General features: G+C 46.8%; 1 protein-coding gene across 1 annotated transcript; it reads left to right on the forward strand.

Moving 5' to 3' along the window:
* The first annotated feature begins 1,260 nt into the window (after nt 1-1,260).
* C28H6orf89 (chromosome 28 C6orf89 homolog) lies at nt 1,261-21,106 on the forward strand. The gene is made up of 8 exons (XM_085210496.1): nt 1,261-1,346; nt 4,187-4,394; nt 5,640-5,805; nt 14,496-14,650; nt 14,912-15,051; nt 15,762-15,888; nt 16,456-16,579; nt 16,929-21,106. The coding sequence occupies exons 2-8, from the start codon at nt 4,206-4,208 to the stop codon at nt 17,012-17,014; spliced, it is 987 nt and encodes a 328-aa protein (XP_085066622.1). The 5' UTR covers nt 1,261-1,346; nt 4,187-4,205; the 3' UTR covers nt 17,015-21,106.
* Nucleotides 21,107-21,306: the final 200 nt, after the last annotated feature.

Genomic DNA, 21,306 nt, shown 5'->3' on the forward strand with positions numbered 1-21,306 from the left:
TGGTCTCTATTCTCAGTGAGAAGATGTAAGGAAATGGGCTCGAGATGTGGCAGGGAGGTTCAGTTGGGTGTCAGGAAGGATTCCTTCACAGAGGGGGTGGGCAGGGACTGAAGGGGCTGCCCAGGGAGGTGGTGGAGCTGACATCCCTGGAGATATATAGGAAATTTGTGGATGTGGCACTTAGGGACGTGGCTTAGCATAGGACTTATAGCGTTGGCTGGACTCAATGATCTCGAAGGTGTTTTCCAACCTAGATGTCTGTGATTCTATTCTATGATTACTGAACCATAAGGGCTGCTCACTTGCAAACACATTCATGAGTATTTCAAGGAGGATCGAGGTCTAAGATATGAACAGCAACAGGGAAATTCACCTTTGGACCACAGGAACTTTTTTAAATGAGGTTCTTTCCCTTTGAGTTCTCTAAGGCACCCCACAAGAAAGAGAGGAGCTGCCCAAGTTGCATCAGGAATGCAGACCTTGTCCAGCCCCAGGTCATCGGGTGTCCACCTCCACTTTGCTTTGTGCACCTTGAGAGCCGGCAAACTGGGAGGGATCCTGACATGTTGGGACAAACTGTGTTAGGAGTGCCAGGTGCCAGCTTTCAGCAAAGCCAGCATTTGCTTGTGAATGCCCAGTGGTAATCCTGAAGGATTTCCCTCCAGACCTCTGGCATGGTGTTAAAGTGGAGTGGAGACCTCCCTGCATCATCAGCTGGGGTTGGAAAGGCAGGAAATCCCAACGGAATCCTTGCTGTGTCTGATCGAGCTGCAGAACTCATTGCTGCAGGATGGTGTTGAGGCTGAGAGCTTGAACGAGGCTGAAATGGGGACCTGAGAGCAACAGATACCAAAACCAACCCATGATCGTCATAGCTGGGAACGGCGCGGGGGTCAGGGAGCAGATTGAGGGGTGCAGGGGTGCCTTGATGGAGGGGACACAATGTCAGAAGGACATAAAATATAAAAGAGCATCCAGAGGAGGGCTGTGAAGGTGGGGGAGGGTCTGGAGGGTGGGACAGGTGAGGGCAGTGGGTTTGTTTGGTGGATGGTTGGATTGGATGATCTCATAGGTCTTTTCCAACCTTGGTGTTTCTGTGATTCTGTGATTCTGTTTGGATGGAGAAGGGGAGGCTGAAGGGAAGTCTGAAGGTCTGACACATCGGGGGGAGGGGGGAGGGGGAGGGAGGAGGCGAGGTGAAAATCAATTGAGAAATAAGGCAGAAAAAGGACTAAAGCTGCTTCAGAAGGAAAATCCTGCCCCTCCCTCCGCCGGAAGCAGGAAGCGGCGGCCGGGCCCGCCTCCACCGCGGGCGGGAGGAGCCCGGAGCCGGGCGGCGGAGCGGGGTGAGGCCGGGGGTGGCGGGGGCGGGCAGGAGCCGGGGAGGGGGGGCGGCCTGGGCCTGGGCCTGGGCGCCTCTGTGGGCCGCGCGGGGCCATGGAGGCGTTTTCTGTCTCTGTTTATTTAATTATAATATATATATATATATATATATTTTAAAGCCTGGATGTTGATTCTCGGCAGTCAGCGATGGCCGTGCTGTGGAGGTGGGGTGCGGGCCTCGTTCTGGGCATGGTGCATCCAGCACCCAGCGCCCGGCCTGCTGTGCAGCGTGGAAATCTTCCCCTTGCAGCGCTCTGTCGGGTTTTCCCCGCTGGCATAGAGATAGAAGCAGCCTTTCCCTTCTCAAGGTTTCTCCCACAGCGCTCCTTGCTAAATATTTCTCTTTTTAAGGCCCTCGTTCCCAGCCCTTTGGGCACTGTGCTGGGTTTGGTTGTTTGTTGGGACGTGTGGCTGCTGCCCATCGCCAAACAGTCCCTCGAGGGCTGGCAGAGTTCATAAAAAATGGCACAAAACGTCTGGGTGTTGTGCTGGGAAGGCCTGCCCTGAGAGGTTGCTGTGAATAAGGCCCACTCAATGTGTGTGTTGCATACAGTGGCCTCTTGTTGTTATTTTCTCAGCCTGGTTGTGCTGATAGGAAGGAACATAATGGATTGTTATTTATCTTTTTTTTTAAAAGGCTTAATCTGTTCTCAAAACGATGTCTTCAGTAGTGACTCGTGTCCTGGTTGAGGATGCAGATTGCTGCTGGGTTTGCCAAGAAGTTATGCAGGGCTTTTCAGTGCCTGTAACTCGCAGGGGTTGTCTGCAAATGTGCTTGCTCAGAGCTGAACACAAAGGTTGGCGTGGAGAGAACTAAGATCATAGAATGGCCTGGGTTGAAAAGGGCCACAATTGATCATCTATTTTCAACCCCTGTGCCATGTGCAGGGTCGCCAACTAGCAGACCAGGCTGCCCAGATCCATATCCAGCCTGGCCTTGAATGCCTCTGGGGATGGGGCATCCACAACCTCCTTGGGCAACCTGTTTCAGTGTGTCAAGATGTGTCTCAGCAGTTTACTAGAGCAGGATGCTTCTGCTGTTTGGAAAGGAGGATGCTGCTGTGTTTGACAGCATTTCTGTAGGGATAAGTGTGGAAGCAGCTCCAGGCAGATCCAGCAAGCAAAGGAATTCAGCACTGGGAGCTTCACAGGCAAAAGTTTTGGCACGTAGGAGCAAGAGGAAGCTAAATAACCTGTCACACACTGGTTGCATTGTCAAGGCAACGTAAAAGCTGCGGGAGAAAAAAAGGCATTTAATATCATGCAGATGTGCTGGCTCTTTATTACATAAATGAAAGAGTTAGTAAAGCAGTGCATTGTTTTTATAGTGCTTGAGTGCACGCCATGTACTCTGCTGACCAGAGGAAAAGGTCCCTGCTTTGGGGAACTTACAGTCCATAACGATGTATTCACCAAACCTACTCCTGGGCAGCTTTGCCAGCCCATGGGGCTGCTCAGGTAGTGAGATCTGGGACAAATATTTGCACGAAATGGAAGGAATGGTGGCAGAACAGGGTTGGGAGCTAATTAACCTGGCAATGCAGTGCAATATGTTCTTGTGTGCTTTGAGTTCAGTTTTTTTTTTTTTTTTTTTGTATTCTTTTGTGTTTTTTTGGTATTCTAAAGCTGTAGTTAAATGTTTGACACTGCTGTTACTATAACATCTGATGTGAAGTGTCTGAGTAAGGTGTACAGGCAGCTGCTGACTAAACAAGGTGGGACTGTTCTTCAGCAAGATGGTTTTCCTGATCTGATTCACTGTGTGGCCACATAAATGTGCAAGAGCAGAACATGGATGCTCTTGGGATGAGTGAAGCAGTTGCAGAAGCTGGTAGTCCTGCTGGTTTTGATCTGTTTTGTTTTCCTCTGAAACAACATCCTAGCGTTGCAGAAAAATATTAGAAGTGCTGTTGTTTGAGTTCTGGTTTGTAGAAACCCACAGTTTGGGGTGAGAACGCTCAGAAATGCCTGTTCTGTGCAGGCAAATCTGCTCCTCTTGGTATTGCAGAGCTCTGCCTTTGTGGCAGACAAGGGGAGCAGCAGAGGAACAGATTTCTTTTTGTAGTGTCTTAACGTTGACCACTCATACAAGCTTCCCTTTGAAATCTCTTTGGGAATCTTTGAGAAGTGAATTGCCATCAAGTGCCATTTAGTGTCTGTCTGTCTGTAGCTCACAACACAGTTTGTCCTGCATTTCTGCGTGTGGATGACCTGGAGGCAACCCCTCAGTGGGACACCAGAGCTCTCCTGCCTGCAGAGCGTGCTGCTATCTGATTACTGTTACTTAATAATCAGTTGGCCTGGACATTAGGTTGCGAAAATTTGAACAAATTGTAAACTGTTGAACTTTACCCTGCACATAGAGCTTATTTCCCTGCCCTCTTCTTATTGCTGACAGGGTATTTAATGAAAACAAATCTATGTTAAAACAAGCGACTACAATTAAGAGCAGGAGAGCTTGGCTTGGCTGCTGTCTGTGGTGGTCAGCTTTGTAGTGCTGGCTCTTGTACTTGGTAAGCAGTCGCTTTATGGGATGGATCATTTGGAACGGATGAATAAATAGAGTTTCACTGATTTCTGGGAAGTTCTATTCATTTACATAATCTGCAAATCTCCACTGGTTCTTTTGCTGTTAGGAAATTTTGCTGCTTCTTTCAGTCCCCTGAAGATACTGGCCCAGCAGAGATCATGAGGACTGCAGCTACGTTGTTTCTTTGTGTTCCTGGGATCTTTCTGCACCTGCTGGTGTGGAGATGGGTGACTGGAGTGTGCTTTCTGTAATGCATTGAGTCTCTCCCCACAGGGATTTTTCATCGGAGGCCATGGAGCTTTCAGCCAACGAGCTCAGCATCTATGACAAGCTATCAGAGACAATTGATCTGGTGAGACAGACTGGGCACCAGTGTGGGATGTCAGAAAAAGCCATCGAGAAATTCATCAAGCAGCTCTTGGAAAGAAATGAACCCCAAAGGGGCCCTCCCCGCTACCCTGTCTTAGTGGCCATCTATAAGGTAAGGCATCTCTGTGCATGCACAGCCCATTTAAAGCTCTGAGTTTTTCCCTTTGCATCCTGAGTCTTTTGTTTCCCATTGCATTTTCCAAGTTCTTTATTTAAGAAGATGTTAAGCATAGCTTCCTTCTTTCCTCCCATAAGCTGGTTTGAAAATAGAAGGCAATTGACTGAGATTAGGAATTACTCGTGTGAATTGAAAGTTGAACATGTCAACACCTCCCTCTCCTTAAATTATTAAAGAACGAAGTCTTTGGATTGATTTTTCAGGCAATGATTCCAAATGTCAGCACCCACGGTGGAAATGTGAGGAAGGAAGGAGATTGTTAAAGTTCAGGCTTGTGTGATAAAGGCATCCAAGTTCTGTTTCTGATTCTGTCCTGAGCATCCACCCATCTTTATTCTCCTTCTAGTCTACAAAATGAATCTACTGCCATGATGCTCGATGAGAGAAAAATGCTTGGAGAAACTAAACTAAAAGATGCTAAAAACTAAAACTAAAAAGCATTCCCAAGTGGGGGAAATAATGCTATTCTGTTAAGTAGGTAGGAGATGTTACAAGTATAAAGAACTTCTCAGTGATGTAATGTTCAGTGGTGCTTTAGTGTTGTCTTTGCAGAATCATCACAGTGGTTTCTACTTAGAAAAAATAATCATGCTGTTATCTTCCCTTCCTGTAAAAGCTGTAAAATGAGGCTGGAGAATGGGAAACTGGGGGCTTGAACTTCCATCTTGTCTTCTGGATTTTGCTGTTGGTTCACTCTGACTTTGTCTGTTGGGGAGAAATGCACGGTGTCATCTCTTGAAGGCTTCTTTGGGATTGTGGTGTGGGGGAGGGAGCTGCCAAAATGTTTCAAGGCTTGACAGATGTTTGCAAAAGGCTTTGAAAACCTTGTATAAGAGGTATGGTGGAAGTGCAGGCTTTCATTTGGTGAGGTGGGAGGAATCTGAACCATCTGTAAATGATCCTCTTTGCTTTGGTGCTGGTGAATAGCAGCGCTGAAATAAATGGACAGAGCTGTGTGGCTCTGTTTTGAAGGCTGCTTAATTTTGGTTTTGGATAGCAATGAAACCGAGTGACATCTTTGTGTATGTAAATAGCACCACAGTTAGGTGAGGATCCACAGTGGAAATTTGGATGTTCATCTTACAGCGCACATCCTCGGCATTCAGAAGATGTGTCCTGTGCTGAGGACACATCAGCTCACTGCAGTGTAATTAATTACGTGCCTGTTTGTTCTTGCAGGGCCTGCTCACACTGGGACTGGTCTTGCTAACTGTGTACTTTGTGATCCAGCCATACAGCCCGCTGCCACCTGAAACTCCACTCTCCAGATCCCACGCCTGGGGCTCCCTCATCGGTCACATCCGGCTGCTCTCTCTCCCTATTGCCAAGAAGTACATGCTTGAGAGTAAGGAAATCATTTTTCTTCTGTAACAGAAGCCTAGAAAGAAATACCAACTTAAATACCATCCACACAAATCACTTGAGTGTCTCCTTGGGCAACAAATAACAAATATGATATTGGATTGACACCATGGTTTTCCTTTTTCCTACCACTGTACTTAAAAATAGCAGCCAGAGTTCTAGCCAGGGCACTTTCCCTTCTATTCTCTGAGGCTGAAACATACTTTATCTCTTCACTTCATGATTTTCTTCTTGCACTTTCTCGTTTTCTTGCAGTTCTTGGAGCCATGATGGGATAGCTATGCTGGGTAAATGTCACCCTTAGGTATACAAAACCAATTTGTCTTCATATTTGTTTACAAAGTGTAGAAAACCTCTACCTGTGACCTGGGCTTAAGAAAAAGTAGCTTTTGCCAAGTGGTATATTGGGAAAGGACTGTGGGCTGAGAGCCTACAGTGTTCACAGCAGCTAAAGTAACATTGGGTATAGTGTGTGTGAGGAAGCTAGATGGATCTGTCATGAGATGGTGCTGTCATGGGAGATGGTCATAACAGAAATGGAAAAGTGTGAGTATTTCTCATTCCCAGTTACCATTTCCACTGACTTAGGCTAGCACCTGGCAAAAGCCTGGGCTCTGTGAATTGTTTTCAGCAGGGCTGTGGCACAGTGCTGATCCTCTGTTGGCTCACTGTAAAAACAAACTCTAGTGTCTGTGCCCTCGGGTGGTTTATATTTAGCATGAGCAGCTCATTGTGTTGGAGCTCTCTGTTTGGGTCTGACCTTCCTGCTGTAGCTAAAAATGCCTCCCTGAAATGCCAGCACCATTCTCTATTCTCTCTCTGTGTCTCCCTGTCTTCCTCTGACGTATGGCTGGCTGTTCATTTGGGTTTGTATGGTTCAGCTGGGGTATCCCCACCGTTTGCTTCTTTCCTTACTCATTGGGATCTCTCAGAGGGAGGAAAAAACAAAGGTGAAGCAATGGCTCTGGTAGCCATTTGACACGAGTGGCCTGTTATCTGTCAGTGTTTACGTGAACACCCCTCTGCTTCTGTATGCAGAAGGAAACAAATGGAGACTTCTGTGCCCAGGCCTGGGCTACTGATGTGAAAACCAGCTGATCAGAAAACATACAAAGGGAACGTGAGGTTCTGGGAATCAGGATGTGAGGTGGTTGTTTAAATGCACATAAAATCCCTCATGCCTCCATGAGTTCTGGAAATCTCACAAGAGTAGGGGATCTTGTAAGTAGGCCTAGCATTTTCCATCTGTATAGAAGACACCATGCAAGGAGTCTGCACTGCAAAGGAAAAACACAGCCCAAGGACTCTTCTTTTGTTCTCTGAGTTGCTAGATTAATTTTTAGAGGAGCTGAGGCTGAAACACGGATGAAACTTCTTGTGCTCAGGCACCAGTACAAGTCCAGCTTGGGCTGTTGATGCTGAAAGCCACCCCTTAGCAGTTTGGAGGCCGCCCTGGCCCACCGGCGGTGCTGGCAGCCTTCCATTGGCTGCACAGCTTAAAGTGGGGTGGACAAAGCCTGGATGCAGCCAGGCTTGTGTGGGTGGCTCATTTCACTTCCTCTGGGGCAGATGGGGGCAGCCTGGCTGCGTGGGGCTGAGATCTGGGGCTGTGCTGTCCATCCTGGGCCTGCTCTGGAAGCGGTTTTCCCGTTTCCAGGTTTGCAGGTTGGAGCCTGTTCCCTTGGTAGATGTGGGCTGGGCAGCCAGGTTTCCCCAAGAGCCCTAAATTAGTGTGATGACAGCACTTTGAGATGAGCAGGGGTGTGGGATGCTGCTCCTCCTCCCTCCAGCTCAGGGTGACCTACATTCCTCCTAACCTTCATCCTAGTCCCTTCTACCCCAGGAGCCGTGCTGTGGATGACAAGGGCTGCCTGTGCCAGTGGCTGTGGGAGGACCTTTGAGCCTTCACCTCACAGCCAAAGTGAAGAGTGCAGTGTGTGCAAAGCTGTGTCTGTTGCATTCGGTTTGTAGGATTGGGTCCAAAGTAAATTTCCTCTTTGACTGTCTTTCTCTTCTGCTCCTTGCCTTCTTTATCCCTCAGATCAATTCCCACATAAAAACTAATGCTCCCACCCTTTGTGTCTTCAAGGCCAACCCTGTATCTTTGGGTTTGGCCCCTGTGCCTCTGTTTCAGCTGTTTTCCCAAGGTTAGGAATCGAAGTCCCTTTGGTTGGGGTAAGGTTGTACACAGATGTGGTTTGCATTTACTCTTCCTGACCTCGTGTTTATGCAGAGCTTGTGAAAACCCCAGTGCTGGGTCACACTGCCTGCTCTGGGCAGGGTGAGTGCCTCTCACCACGTGAGCATTTTGCTTTCTGCTGGACAACTGAGTGCTTCACATTGCACCTATCCCCAGGGAGGTGGGAGATTTGCTGACCTTTGGGATCTATGTTTTGTAAGGAACACTGAATTTGAACAGGCATTTGGGTTAACACAGGATTTCCCAGAGAAAGCAGGGCCTGTGTAACCTGGATTCGTTTCTTTTTTCTGAATATTCTGGGATGGAGAAGTTGCTCTATCTGTGTTTCAGTTCTCTCCCTTTGAAGTAGGGCTACGAGTGCTTCCTTTTCCCTTGCAAGTGTTAGGAGGAAGTGCAATAAACTCCTTGAGTGTGTAGTAATAGGTGAGACACTACATATTTATCAGTGCTTCTTCCCTTTGTGATGCAGTGTGACATCTTTATAGTTTTTTTTGATACCTAAATATGAATTTAGGTGTCATGTTGGTAACTGTTCCCTGCCAACCACACAGAACAATGGTGTGGATGAGCAGAGCATGAATTGTTCTTACATTATCTCGTATGTCTGCCAAAGTATGCTAAGTCCTTGCAGCTCAGAAACCTTGTCAGTGGTGAGTAGGCTCTCATCCAACAGTGTGAGCATTTACAGGAGTTGTTACCAGCATGTGATGACCTAAAGGAATAGCCAGCTTTGCTTCTAATAATGAGACCCTGTCCTGACCAAATATATCCTGCACTGTTCAAAATCAGCTGCATAAGTAGCTGCTCATCACCTCAAAAATCAGATGCAAGCATATTTGTAGCTCAGTTTTAGAAAAGTGATCCTGTGCAGTTATCCCCAGCTGAGAGATGACTCCTTGTGTTTAAAAACTCCCTTTTGCATAGTCCAGAAGGGCTAGAAAACATGTTTGTTAGCTTTATTCATAATCTGTTTCAGAGAAATGAGCCCTGCAAGAGGAGCTGTGTTTAAGCAACACCTTGTAAATGGCATGTCAGTATCACACTGGGGGGCCTGTCAGGTGCCTTCAGGTGCCTCTGAGCTCTTTGTGGGGATGGGTCACAGCAAGCTGGGTTACTGGGGCTGCTCAGCTGGGAGAAGACAGCAGCCTCTGCCTCTTGGCTGGCTACCTTCAATTTGGCTCCAGGCTTGCCTTGGCACCTGGCCAGGCTCTGGCTTCTTTCTGGACTTAACCCTTTGCAGGCAGCCTGCGATGGGCCAACCACTACCAGATTTCTCTCTGTTCCAAGTTTGTTGTCTCCCCTCTTATTGTAGCCCTGAAGCATGTTTATCCTTGGCTCAGCTCCATGCAAAAAGGGAGCATCCAGCATGCCTGTTTTACCTGAGGGAGAGGTTCTGCTTCCTGAGCTCAGTGTGGACATAGAATCTAAGCATTCAGTCTGCCTTTCTCAGGAGGTTTTGCAGCCCACGCTGCATCTGACCTGCTGGGTTCACTGATCTGTGAGCCCAAGGAGCATGGATCTGCTGTGAATGAAAGCTTTGAACAAGAAAGCTGCTTGGGACACAAAGTAGGGTCTGATTTCTAACTTGCTCATCTTAATGGTCTAATCACTATACTGCCCTTCTTTCCTGCCTTCAGCACAGCCCTCTCATCTTGCTCACAATGGATTTTTTTTTTTTTTCCTTCCTAAAGAAAGTGCATTTTGTCTGTTCAAGCTCTTTTGCTCTTCTATTTGTGCATGCACTCATGTTCCCACTTCAGGGGCTTGTGCATGTTGAGCTGTATGTGAACATGACATGGATTGCAGACAGGGCTGCTTCCAGCCCCGTGCAGCTGCCCATTTATCTGATCTGTGTGTATGCAAACATCCTTTTATAACACAACCTGAAGCAGAGCAGCAGACACCTGTGTTGGCTCATTCAAAGGAGGATTAAAAAAAGGCTGATGTTGCAGTGCAGTGAGATGCCAAGCTGTTTTCAAATGCTGCCTTACTTTGGCCTTGGTTCAGCCAGTGGAATGTTTATTTGGATTTGCTGATAGTAAACTAACTCCAACTAACTGGCAATCCACAACACGAAGAACTCTTCCTGTTGCTTTTGTATTTTGCTGTCTTCAGAAGTTCTTGTCTCCTTGTTTGCAAAGTGAATTCTCATTTTGGTTTACTTCCCAGCAAAGAGGGACTGTGCCATGTACAGCCTGTTGCAGAGGCATGTAGCAGAGCTCTGCTTGCCCTGGTGGTGACATGGGCATGTCAGACCTTCTGCAGACTCAAGTGTCAGACAGGTGGGAGCAGCTGAGAGGGATCTGCTTCAAAAGCATACTGTTCCTCCAGGCCAGACACTGCCAGAGCAGCACAGGGCACAGAACCAGAGGTGCAGGTTGTGGTCGGCAGCTTCATCCCTGCCTTCAGTTTTGTATATTGGTAGGTGAAGATTTTTCCTGGAAGTGATGCTCTTTCGTCCCCCAGGACTGTGAGTTCCTCTTGGGCTGGGCTGAGCAGACTTGATTTCACAATGGCTTGTTGGATCAAAATAATTTTTGTGCTTCATTGGAGATTGACTAATCATCCTTTGGTTGTTTGACCAGCCGTTACCCATTAGTGACATGAGGGAGTAGTTCTTTGAGCTGTTGATTTTTCACTCAGTTCAAAAATAAGGGTTTATTAACGCATTTACTTGTACTGTTATTTTGTTGCTGGCTTTTCCTAAAAAGGCTACAAAGCAAGCTGGGAGTTACTTTCTCCTCCAGGCATTAGCGTGTTCAAAATGGAGCTACAGAAGTGTTCAATGTGAGAAGGAGGTGAGGATCTTGTGCAGAACAGGGACCCTTGTTGTGTATATTTAAAACCTCACTGTGATGCTTTCCTTGATCAGGACTTCTGCACTACAACTAGCAAGCATTGTTTATGACTTATTTGGGAACCTACCAGTTTAGCCTGACTTCAAATTGATATATAATAATGAATTGATGTCCGTGAACTCCTTCGATTTTTTAAAATATAATTTTAATTTCCCATTAAGTCTGGGAAAGAGTGCACAGTGATAAGCTTGCTGCTGAAGGAGATACGAGCTGTTTACTTGAGGAGTGTGTATCTATAAGTCTGCAGAGATCCCAACGCAGCTGGAGGCCATTCTTGACTCAGAACCAAGGACAACCTGACCACAACCTGGTGGGGGGCCAGCAAGCTGTGTCCACACCTGCAGTTCTGCATACAGAAAGGTTTATGTTTGCAGCACTTTGTTAGGGTCCGAAGCTGCTCTTGACTCCACGTGTCTTGCTGGAGCAAAAGCTTTCCCTGCTAGATGGTTTCCCTCTGAACCACTGCACTAGCAGACTGATACTGGCCTCCTGTGTGGACCCTTAAGAGAGCAGGGCTGTTGCTGAGGCCTCACTGCTGCTCTCACATCTATGTGGGCAAGTTTCCATGAGTTTTATTGCTTCAGTGCCGTGGGCAGAAGCAAGGCCAGGTCTTCTCAGTAACCTCAGAAGATCCAATGTGATCGTCCCCACCCTGCATCTCTGGGGCTGTGCACACACACACCCCTCTGTAGATCTAGGGACAGCCAAAAAGCTTGGGAGATCCTCTGGAAATGGCCAAGTAGGGCGGGGTGCACATGTTAAACTGATTGTAAATTGAAAATTATTTCTCCGCATAGTGGAAAGTACAGCCATAAACTCCTGCCAGCATTAATCATAGATGTGTTTTAAGGGAAGTTATCTCTTCATCTGTGCTATGCTGGCAGCTGGAAGTCCACAGCCCTGGTGCTGCTAGGACCTATCCGGGCGCAGGGGAGAAGACAGCCCTTGTTCTGCAGAGCTAATGAAGAACGAAAGATATTGGGTGAGTGTGATCAATGGGAGCTGAGCTTCTGTGTAACAAATTGAAAGCTGCTCCTCCAAGGGCGATGAGATAGCACAAGTGCAGAGGAGAGGTTCTCTGGGACTGGCCCACACTCGTGTCACGTAATGGGCAGTCAGTGTGTCACTGCTACAGCTGCTTCCCTGCTGCCAGACTCCATAGGGATAACTGCACACGCCCAGCACTTCAGTGTTTGCATGTGAGTGGATGGGACCATCGTGTGACGGCTGCGTGGAGATGGAGAGTGCATCTTTCAGTATCCATGCAGGCTGTGTGTGCACAGACAGTTTGCTTGGCTTAAACCAAAATAATCCCCCGGGGTGTCTGGGCAGGGTGATAATGTAAAAGGAATGCAGGGAGTGTAATCAAAAGGGAAGAATAAGCATCCTTGGTAAACCTCCTGCTCTGGTCCCCAGTGTGCAGTTGCGTGCCCTCTCATCTATGTGAGGTCCCATCTCCCTCCCTCCCTTGGAAGGGCAGGCCCTCCATGCTGTTCATACTTGTCATGCCAGTCACACACGTGCTGGTGCACAGACTAACACCCTCAACAATCAATCTAAAAGATTAATTACAAAAAAAAAAAAAAAAAGAGTCCCACAGTCCCACTTGCAGCATTTGAAATGCGTCTCAACTGTGCCCTGCTAGGGTTATTCATGGGGAAAAGAAATAACCTCCTGAATCAAGCAATTGAGAATGCAAATATCCCAGCCTGGCTCAAAGGAGGAATCAAGCTCTGTACTGTCAAAGCTGATTAGCATCCAGCTATGTGGGGTGCTGCCTTGAGACCTGGGAGAGAATTTTGGGACGTCTGAGCTTAAAGCTTTGGGATGAGCTCTCTGAGTTTTGCAGAGAAACAGATGATAGTGGTGTTGCTCTCTGCATCATGACAGACTATAAGATATGTTTTCTTGTTCTCTTCGTGGTGACTGCCCTTCCTCTGGAGAGATCTTTCAGCCTTTTGTTTCTCATTGCTGACCAGCTGTTTTTTGTGAGTTGAGTTTTTTGTAGTAAAACTGAAGCTTTCTACAGCCGGTGGAACAAAGATTTTCTTTTTTCTCTTGTGAGCAGGGAGGGAAAATGCTTTGGAACAGTTTCTCATGGGAGTGGGACTTCTGCTTGCAATGAAGTTTTTACACTTTGTTTTTCCTTTCTACTCCTTTCCCTAAAACCACCATAGATGCTTCCTCCAGCAGGACTGCAGATTGCATCCTGATCCCTTCCCATCCACATCGCAGCAGTAGGCAGGGAAAGAGCAGCGTGTGTGGTTTGATTGGAGATATTCAGAGGGAAAAAAGCAAAATGAATCCCAATCGTCTCCTTCCTGTAACACCCCAGTGAGCCTACAACCCCCCCGTGACATTACTCTTTGTCTGCTGCAGATGTCAGAGGGAAAAACGAAGCAAATGCTTTGCTATTAAATGATATTCATCAATTATGAGCTGTAAGCAGGAGTGTTAGCATGGCTGGATGCCACAGTCATGACACCACGCAGGGTGCAGGCCTGAGGAGCTGCTGTGCATCACTTCTCAACCATTTTGCAGACAGGCTTCACTGTCTCCTCTTTCTCTCTCCTATCTCATCCACTCTGTTTCCCTGGGTGTTCTGCAGCAATGTCCGGGAGGCATGAGCTGTTTTGACATGTGCTGGCACTGCGGGGAGGGCTGGACCTGCTGTGAAGACAGATCTCTGGACTCCTCATCTGAGGCGTGTCCAGGGCCTCGGGTTGCCCTAACCCACCCTGACAGATCAGGTGTTTGGGTGGATTTGCTGCATCTGCCCAACTTCAGCATCTCCCTGTAGGACTGAGGTTGTAACGCCGTGGCTGTCACTGCCACTAAATCAGAGCTGTGCCTTCCTGGCATGCTGGTTGCAGCTTTGGATCCCTTAACACAGAAATACATGGGATGTTCAGCAGTATTTCCCCTCGTCCTGTTTGTTCAGTACTGCAACAAGTCACTTCTGTGAAGATTTACTTGCTCTTCTGTGCTGGGAGTGCTGCAAGTTGGAGGAGGGAGGTGAGCTATAGAGGTCAAGTAATGGTTTCACTTAAAACCTGTGGTTTTGAAGATACAAACATATGCAGTGTTCACTGCAGGCCAGTTCAGCAAGTTTCTGAAGCTTAAAATGGAAATGGCAGTAGTGCAGGGGGAAATTGTCAAGTTGTTGCACATATTGCCAAGTTTTTCCTGATATTGGGACTTTTCTCCCCATTTTATCTACAAGTCAGTGCATGAGAGGAAGGAACACATCAGCACCACGTCTTGGTGAAATCCCACATTTCCCAGCAGCATCTGCACGTCACAGATGGCAAACTTTGCCCAGGACAGAGTCTTTCTGAGCTAATGCAGATGGAAAGGGGAGGGTTGTGGTTTCAAGGATGTGTTAACAGGTCTGTGGCACCAACGCTGACTGTTAGAGTTACTGTTTTCAATGTGGAGTTCTATTTTTGTCTTCTGGGTGTCTTTTTGATAAATGTTTGGATTGTTTTGAACAACTTACAGGCATTGGAAACTCTCCCTGTTTCATCTTAGGAATAATGAGTTTATCATCGAGTTTATCTCCTTTCCATTTTGTTTTTCATCTAATTAAGCTCATCTCTCTTGTTTCCTCTCAAGAATGCCAGGACTGGTGGGCAGCTGGTTGCAGACAAAACACTTCTACCCTTCCTGCAAACTGCACAGCATGTTCTACTGTGAAAAGCCTTCAGATTGTGACAGACATCGGGAAACTATCAGGAAAACTCCAGAGATCTCAGCCTTTTCTAATCAAGGTAATACCTGGATTCATAATTCATAATTAATTGAGGTAGAATGTACACCTAAGAATACATTTAACCCAAATTTAAATATGTCATGAGGGTGAAGAGCTGTCTGCATCCTTAGCAAGTTGTTCCTCTGATTAATTACCATTGTGGTTGGACACATAGCAAACTTGGTGACTGTCACTCTTGGATGTGCTTCAATGGATGGAAATGGGAGAGGGGAGAAATCCTCAGTACACAGCTTTTTATTTTGTTTCTGTGTTGTTTAAGACAGGACAATCTCTCTCCTATGAAGAACTAAAGCACTTTCAGTCCCAGGATCCTGAACTGGCAAAGATTATAATAGAAGAAAATTCATCTGAACTGTGGAGCTGCCTCCCGAGACAGAGCTTCCCATTTTTCCTTCCTTGGTGGGTCAAAGATGAAACCATCCAGGTGATGGATGTGTCCATCTGTGCTGCAGGGCTGCACAGGCTTTGCCTGTTTTGCTTTAACAGGAGGGAAGGGGAAGAGATGTGGGTTACAGACTTGTGTCTGCCTGCTGACTCTGACTTGATCCAAGCAGAGCATTTATGCACTAAAAATGAAGCTCTGCATGCTGTGGCTTCATGCATGATAACAATATCCCAGTGACTGCTTGGTCCTGTTCTTCAGGCCATGTGTTAATCATTTGGGCAGTGGTCTGATCACTTGTGGCAACTGATTTGCATTTTTAATAACCTCTGGAAAGTCCTCCACTGTCTCTATTGACTGAGAAGAGGTACCATGACTTTTGCAAAGCCAGGGAATCCTGCAGGATAATGGGATAATTCAAAGGGAAGAGGGGAAGGAAATTGTTTAGGTATCCACAGTGTGTTTGTTCCCTGTTTATATCGTCCTGCTGCACGTACTAAAAGAGCTTAGGTTAAGAATCTGGGAAGACAAATTTTACTCCTAAGTGATGTTTGTGCTCTTATCTTCTCTGGTCTGCCCCATCCAAAAACAGACTAGTCTGCCAGCATCTGTGTTTATCAAGCATCAGTGTTTGTGAACAATTTTGTTCTCAGAAGTATTACCATAATGTGATCTTTCTGGAATACAATGTTCTTCTTGTTGGACTTTTTTCACTTTTATTTTTTAGGAACAGGTCTGTGAACAGAACTCAGATTCTGCAGGAATTTTTCCCTACTTCCTCCTTGCTGTCTTTTCCCAAGACAGTCTCCCTAGAGAACTGCTTTCTCATCCGCCATCCAGATTTGGGGAATAAGGTGAGAAATTCATCCTGGAGCCATTATCTCCCTGACTGTGAGTTGTCCTTCAGAAGCTCTAGGCCTTTTGGGATCTTCAGTTCTTTCCACTGCTGTGTGATGTGGCATCTCAAGGTTGCTGTACCCCCCAGAACTGGGGAGAAAGCATGTTGTGTCTACTTACGTGCTGCTGGGACACTGTGTCCACCTCCCTCAGCAGTTAGAAATGCCTATGAGGTGTCCCAGCTCCTCACATTTATGTCCTGGTCTGTGTGCACAGTTGGGCACAATTCATTTGAGAGGCACTTTTTGGGGGTTGTTCCTGGTAGTAAGTTCTACCCATCTGGGGATACCTGTGATGGGGGCACATCACAGAAATGAGTGCTTCCAGCCTGATCTTTGTTTCCATGTGAGGTTTGTGGAGGAACTGCCTTGGGAGGCTTTGTCATCTCTCTGGTATCTGAGGGAGCAGCGAACCTGTAGTTTGTGCTGTTTCACCTTGTTGCAGGGCAGTAACTTGCACTTGTTTAACCAGACAGATTCAAGAAAAGCTGGCAAGGCTTCTGAAATATTTTTCTCTCTTCCTAGAGCTACAGTTTGCACAGCCTTTTTGTTGTTGGAAGTGGACAGCTCACCCTGACTGTTGTACCTCTGAACAAGTGCAGAGGACACTGTGAGATGTTCAAGGTGGATCTGGAAGCTGGAGATTTGGGTGAGTATCTGTGCTGTAATCTGCAGGCTCTGGGAGCTGGGTTTTTCATAGCTGACAGTGTGTGCCCGTAGTGAGTGTTTGTAACAAGACAGAAGCATGGTGATTTTGGGCTGGAATTCATGGCCTGGACTACAACTGCATGTCATGAGATGCTCAGTGTAAAGATTCCTAACACTGAGCTATAGGGGCTACACAAGACACAGTGCTCTGCTGGGTATTACAAACCCAGCGTGCCACTGTGGACAGGGGCTCAAAGAGCTTCTGTGTGTCCTCTTCCCTTCGAGGGAAAGGCAAGCAGTCGTTAGGAATGAATTGAACTAATGATGCTTCTTCATTGCATCTCCCAAAGGTTATGCCAGCATGGATTACTGGACGATGAGCTTCGTGGCCAAAGGGACAGAGCCGGTGGTTGTTTGTTATGGAGCTGCTAGCTAAGGACTGTGGCATAGGAAAACAAGCTCCTTCCAGGCAAGAAGACTTTCAGCTTTGAAGCCAAGGCAACATCTTGAAAACGATAGAGTGGGGCAACTGTGACAGGCAGCTTTGCCACCCTGCATGTTTACAGTGTTAAAAAATGACTGTTGTCCTGACCCTTGAGGTAATTCTTTGCCTTTTCTCAGATGTATTTTTGGAGAAGCTCAAGCTATTTATGACCTTTCCTGTCCCCTCAGGTAAGCTCTGGGCTGGCAGCAAGGGTTTTTTCCAGGAGCAACAGAAGGGTTTCTCAGGATGAGATTAATCTTGTGTCCTTTCTGGATTTATGGCACTTCTGAAACTTCGAGGGGGGGGAGGGAACACTGGGAGTGGAGGCTGTGTGTGACATTTCTGTATACATTCCTCCTGGGGAGGAGGTTTGAAGCCTGACATGTCAGGCCATCTCTATAAAGGGAATGAATTGACATATCCCACCTCCACCCCATCTCTCTCACACGTGTAGCTGTGGGCCTCAGCAGTGTGCCCTGCATCGCCAGCCTCAGCTCTGTGCTTCTGGGCTCACACAAGCACTGCAGCCTCAGTGCAGAGAGCCTCACTCACCACACCATTCTTGTACCAAATGAATCTGTTCAGACCTCTGTGATCTCCTGCAGCTCTCTATCAGCAGGCTGGAGGTGAGTCAAACTGTGACTGTGCTTTCTTCCCCGCTGCTTTTCCTACAACAAAAATGCAGGTTTCTGTGAGGTGCTGAGAGTGCAGCAGTAGTTCTGTTTGGAGACAGGGCTGGATGCAGAGAAGTTCTCTGCAAGATCATCTTTTGATTGTGCACCTGAGACGTCGGGGTTCATAGATCCCTTGCTTTGAGGTACTGCCTGTGTTCCCAACCCAGGCTACCTGTGGGAGCACCAGAAATTTTCCATGTCCCTAGTTTTTTTTTTTGCTTTTTTTTTTTTTTTTGGCATCAATTTCTTCCAGACCTGAAACTTTGTCTTCAGAATGAATGTTGGTTTTTCCTGAGTCTGTTCCAAGCTGCCTTTGCATGCTTCCTGTTGCTTGAGCAACTGCTTTATCCAGTGCCCTGAGAGAGGCTTGGTTTCAGTGTTTGCAGGCTGCGGATGCTGCTGTCCCTTCCAAGTTTGATCCTTTGGGTCTGTTCCTGCTGCTGAAGATCATTTACAGATGTGTCAGGCTGAACTCATAGGCCAGGGCTGGGGTTCAGGACATACTCTCACACTTGTTAATATGGAATTGGGAGGGGTTTTGTTTGAAAGCAAGTTAAACTCCGCTCTCAGGAGCAAGAACCTTTTCCTCTGTAAATATTTTAGATGTACTTAAAATGATAGATTGGAAAAATGTCTACCCAGCCTTTGTTTTTGAACAAGAGCAGGCACATGGGAGCAAATGTCTTAGTAATCTTATTAAGGGCTGACTGCAGCTGCCAAGTGGGATGACCACGTCTGGCTCCTGCACAAGGATAAGGCAGAGGACAGTTCCTGCTCCAAAGAATTTAGCCTGAGAGAATGTAGTCTGCATCACAAACATTTCTCTGCATAACCCTTGTTTTTCCTCCTGTAAGCTAGTGAGAACAGCCCCAGCACTTGTGTTAGTCTGTGTGTTTGGCCTTTCACACTGGACCAATGTGCTCCAGGTCCAACAGAACTGAAGGAGGCTGACTCTGAACAGAAAAAGACTAATTTAATTTGTAGTAAAATATTAAAGGGAATTGGATTAATCAGACTTCTGTTAATATTGTTGATGCTTGGGGTGTGTTTTACCCTTGTGACACAACATGCAATCTTGTACATGCCAGCACACACACACACACACCACCCCTCTCCCTCTCCTTATAGCCTGGATCTTAGTTAATGGAAATTCAGGAGATCAGTGATGCTGGAATTAGGGCCCATGTAGTGACTGTTGCTATTTACACTTTGGCAGCTTCTCAAGTCAAATTCAAAGACTGACAAGGTTACCTCACCTCTCACTGTTTTTGTACCCGGTCCATTCTGTAACACATTGGTTGGAGGTGCACGTGGAAAGGACCTGCTGGGCCCATGCTGCTGGGATTGAGGGCGATTTGGTGATGCAGTTACTTCTAAGCACCCTTGAATGAAACTTTTAAAAGAGCTGCGGAGACAATGAGTGTCTGTGAGATGCCTGCATTTTGAGTGTCACACTTAAGCCGTTGTGGCTGTCTGGATCCTTTGGGGAAAAAAGCAGAGAAAATGGATCTATTTAAGTCGCTGTTTACACTGGGGGAAGGGGGGACTCTAGGGTGAGTTTGTGCCTACTTAGCAAAATGCTCTCACGTGTTGCTTCCCCACTGCTCAGTGTTACAGCTGGTTGGCCAGGAGATGGTGGATCTGGACTTGTTGGCAGATTAGCTTTCCAAGTGCATTTTATGGTCTCTGCATAAAGTTTCCAGATCTGCGTCTAGGTGATACATTGCATATGTCCCAACCTTACTCCCTTTGGAGTTTACATCATTTGTTTTTAAACTTCCAGTATATTTTCTCTTCCTTTTCCAAGAGCTGTAAGGAATTAGCTGCTAAGCAGAAACAGGAGGGCAATTCTCTTGCTGATAAAGAGCTGATTTTGGCCACAGCTGCTGCTGAGTGCAGAGCCTCAATCTGTAGTGCAGCTTCTCGAGTAGCTGCTGTTGTCAGTTGCCAGAGGAGCAGTGCTAACACCTTCCACACTGCAGCACAGGCAGGGAGCCGGGCACCAACAACTCGGAGGTGAGGCCAAAGTGGCAAAATTCAGATGGCCAAAAAGAGGTTTGGACACTTTGGCCACGTGGCTGCAACTGAGCCCTGGCCATCTTCCCTATCTGGGGCTTCACAGAACCTCACCTCACCGTAGAGCAGGCAGCTCCTAGCGAGCTGCTGAGCCTGGTGCAGAATTGAGGGGAACGTGTCTGTTTTCTCAGCTATCAAGAGATTGCAACAACAAATGTGATTGGATGAGTCACAGCGTGTGTGTCGTGGTCTCTCTTGCCTCTAGCTTTGTTTTGGCACTTGTGCACCCTGCTTTGGGTAACACCCCACTTCCCATCCTAGCCAGCCCAGCTAGTAAATGTGTGCATCCTTATTCTTAACATTTCCATGCTTCAGAACTCTTTGCCTATGAGCTGGGAGAGAGGGATTTCTATTCACCTGACATCCCAGAGGTTGCAAAGCTTCTCCGAAGTCACACCAGTGAGGCACTGAGAACTTGGTGGGCAGAAGTGTGGAAGGGCCATTTCTCTGCTCCTTGAGCTGGAGAGATGGGATGCTGGACCTTGGGATGGTTGTGCTTTAAAGCTGGTTTCCAAAAGCAGGGTCATTGACCATTGTTCTGAGTCCTGAACTCAAGGAGGAGCAAGGAGCGTTGTTTCCTTCAGTACCAGGAAATCAGCATCACTTCTAGGGGCCAAGCTGACAGTTTCTATTGATTGTTTTCTGTCTATCTCTGCTGATCCCAGCACCCAGCTGCCTTTCTAGGCTCAGGTTTCCTGGGCCTTTGGCTTCTCCTGCTGTAAGGATCTGGCAGGGAAGCTGGTTTTACTGCAAGGAGCTGGGCTGGCTCAAAGCACCTCCCTTCTGTCCCTGGTTTTGTAGCAGCAAGCCCAGCTCACGGCGTGGGAACTCCCTAAGTGAGAAGAGGTGTCCTCTTTGCAAATTCTGTTTGTAGAGCCATGTGTTTTCCCCTTCAGGAAACTAATTCTCATAAAGCATAGGTTTCATGTCCTGCTGAGTTAAATAAGGGAGATGCTGGTCTTCCCCTTTACTTTTGAAGATTCAAACCAATGGCAGGTGATTTATTTTTTGTGCTGTAGGGAGGGGGAGGCAATATAAAGGCTCAGGGGTGCAGGGAAGTAAAGCTATATATGCATAAAGACTGTTTCAGTGCTGAACACTATCAATTCAATGGTGGATTAAAAGAAAAAGAATGTAAATATGCAATTGATGCAGAATTTTATGGATGGTCATAATTTAATATATTGAGAACTCTGTAAATACTTGGGAAAAAAAAGTCTGTAAAGTGTGTAAATAAATGAGATTTGTATGTAAAGGAGAATAAAAAGAAAAGTTTTTACTTTTTGCAATGAAATGCAAGTGTTACTGCACCTGTCCCCCTTTCCTGATTCTTATTTTTCATGTTGTGTCTCAGCCATGGAGGGGTCATTCAACCCTTTTAGGACACTTTGTGGAAACGTCGTTTTGAGTGAAAAGTTGGAATACTTTGGAAAATGTTTTGCCAGTTTTAAGCTGGTTCCCCAAAAAAAGGTGCTGCAGTGGCACTGTCTGTCT

This window comes from Meleagris gallopavo, chromosome 28 (assembly GCF_905368555.1).
Source record: "Meleagris gallopavo chromosome 28, MGAL_WU_HG_1.1, whole genome shotgun sequence".
Classification (NCBI taxonomy): domain Eukaryota; kingdom Metazoa; phylum Chordata; class Aves; order Galliformes; family Phasianidae; genus Meleagris; species Meleagris gallopavo.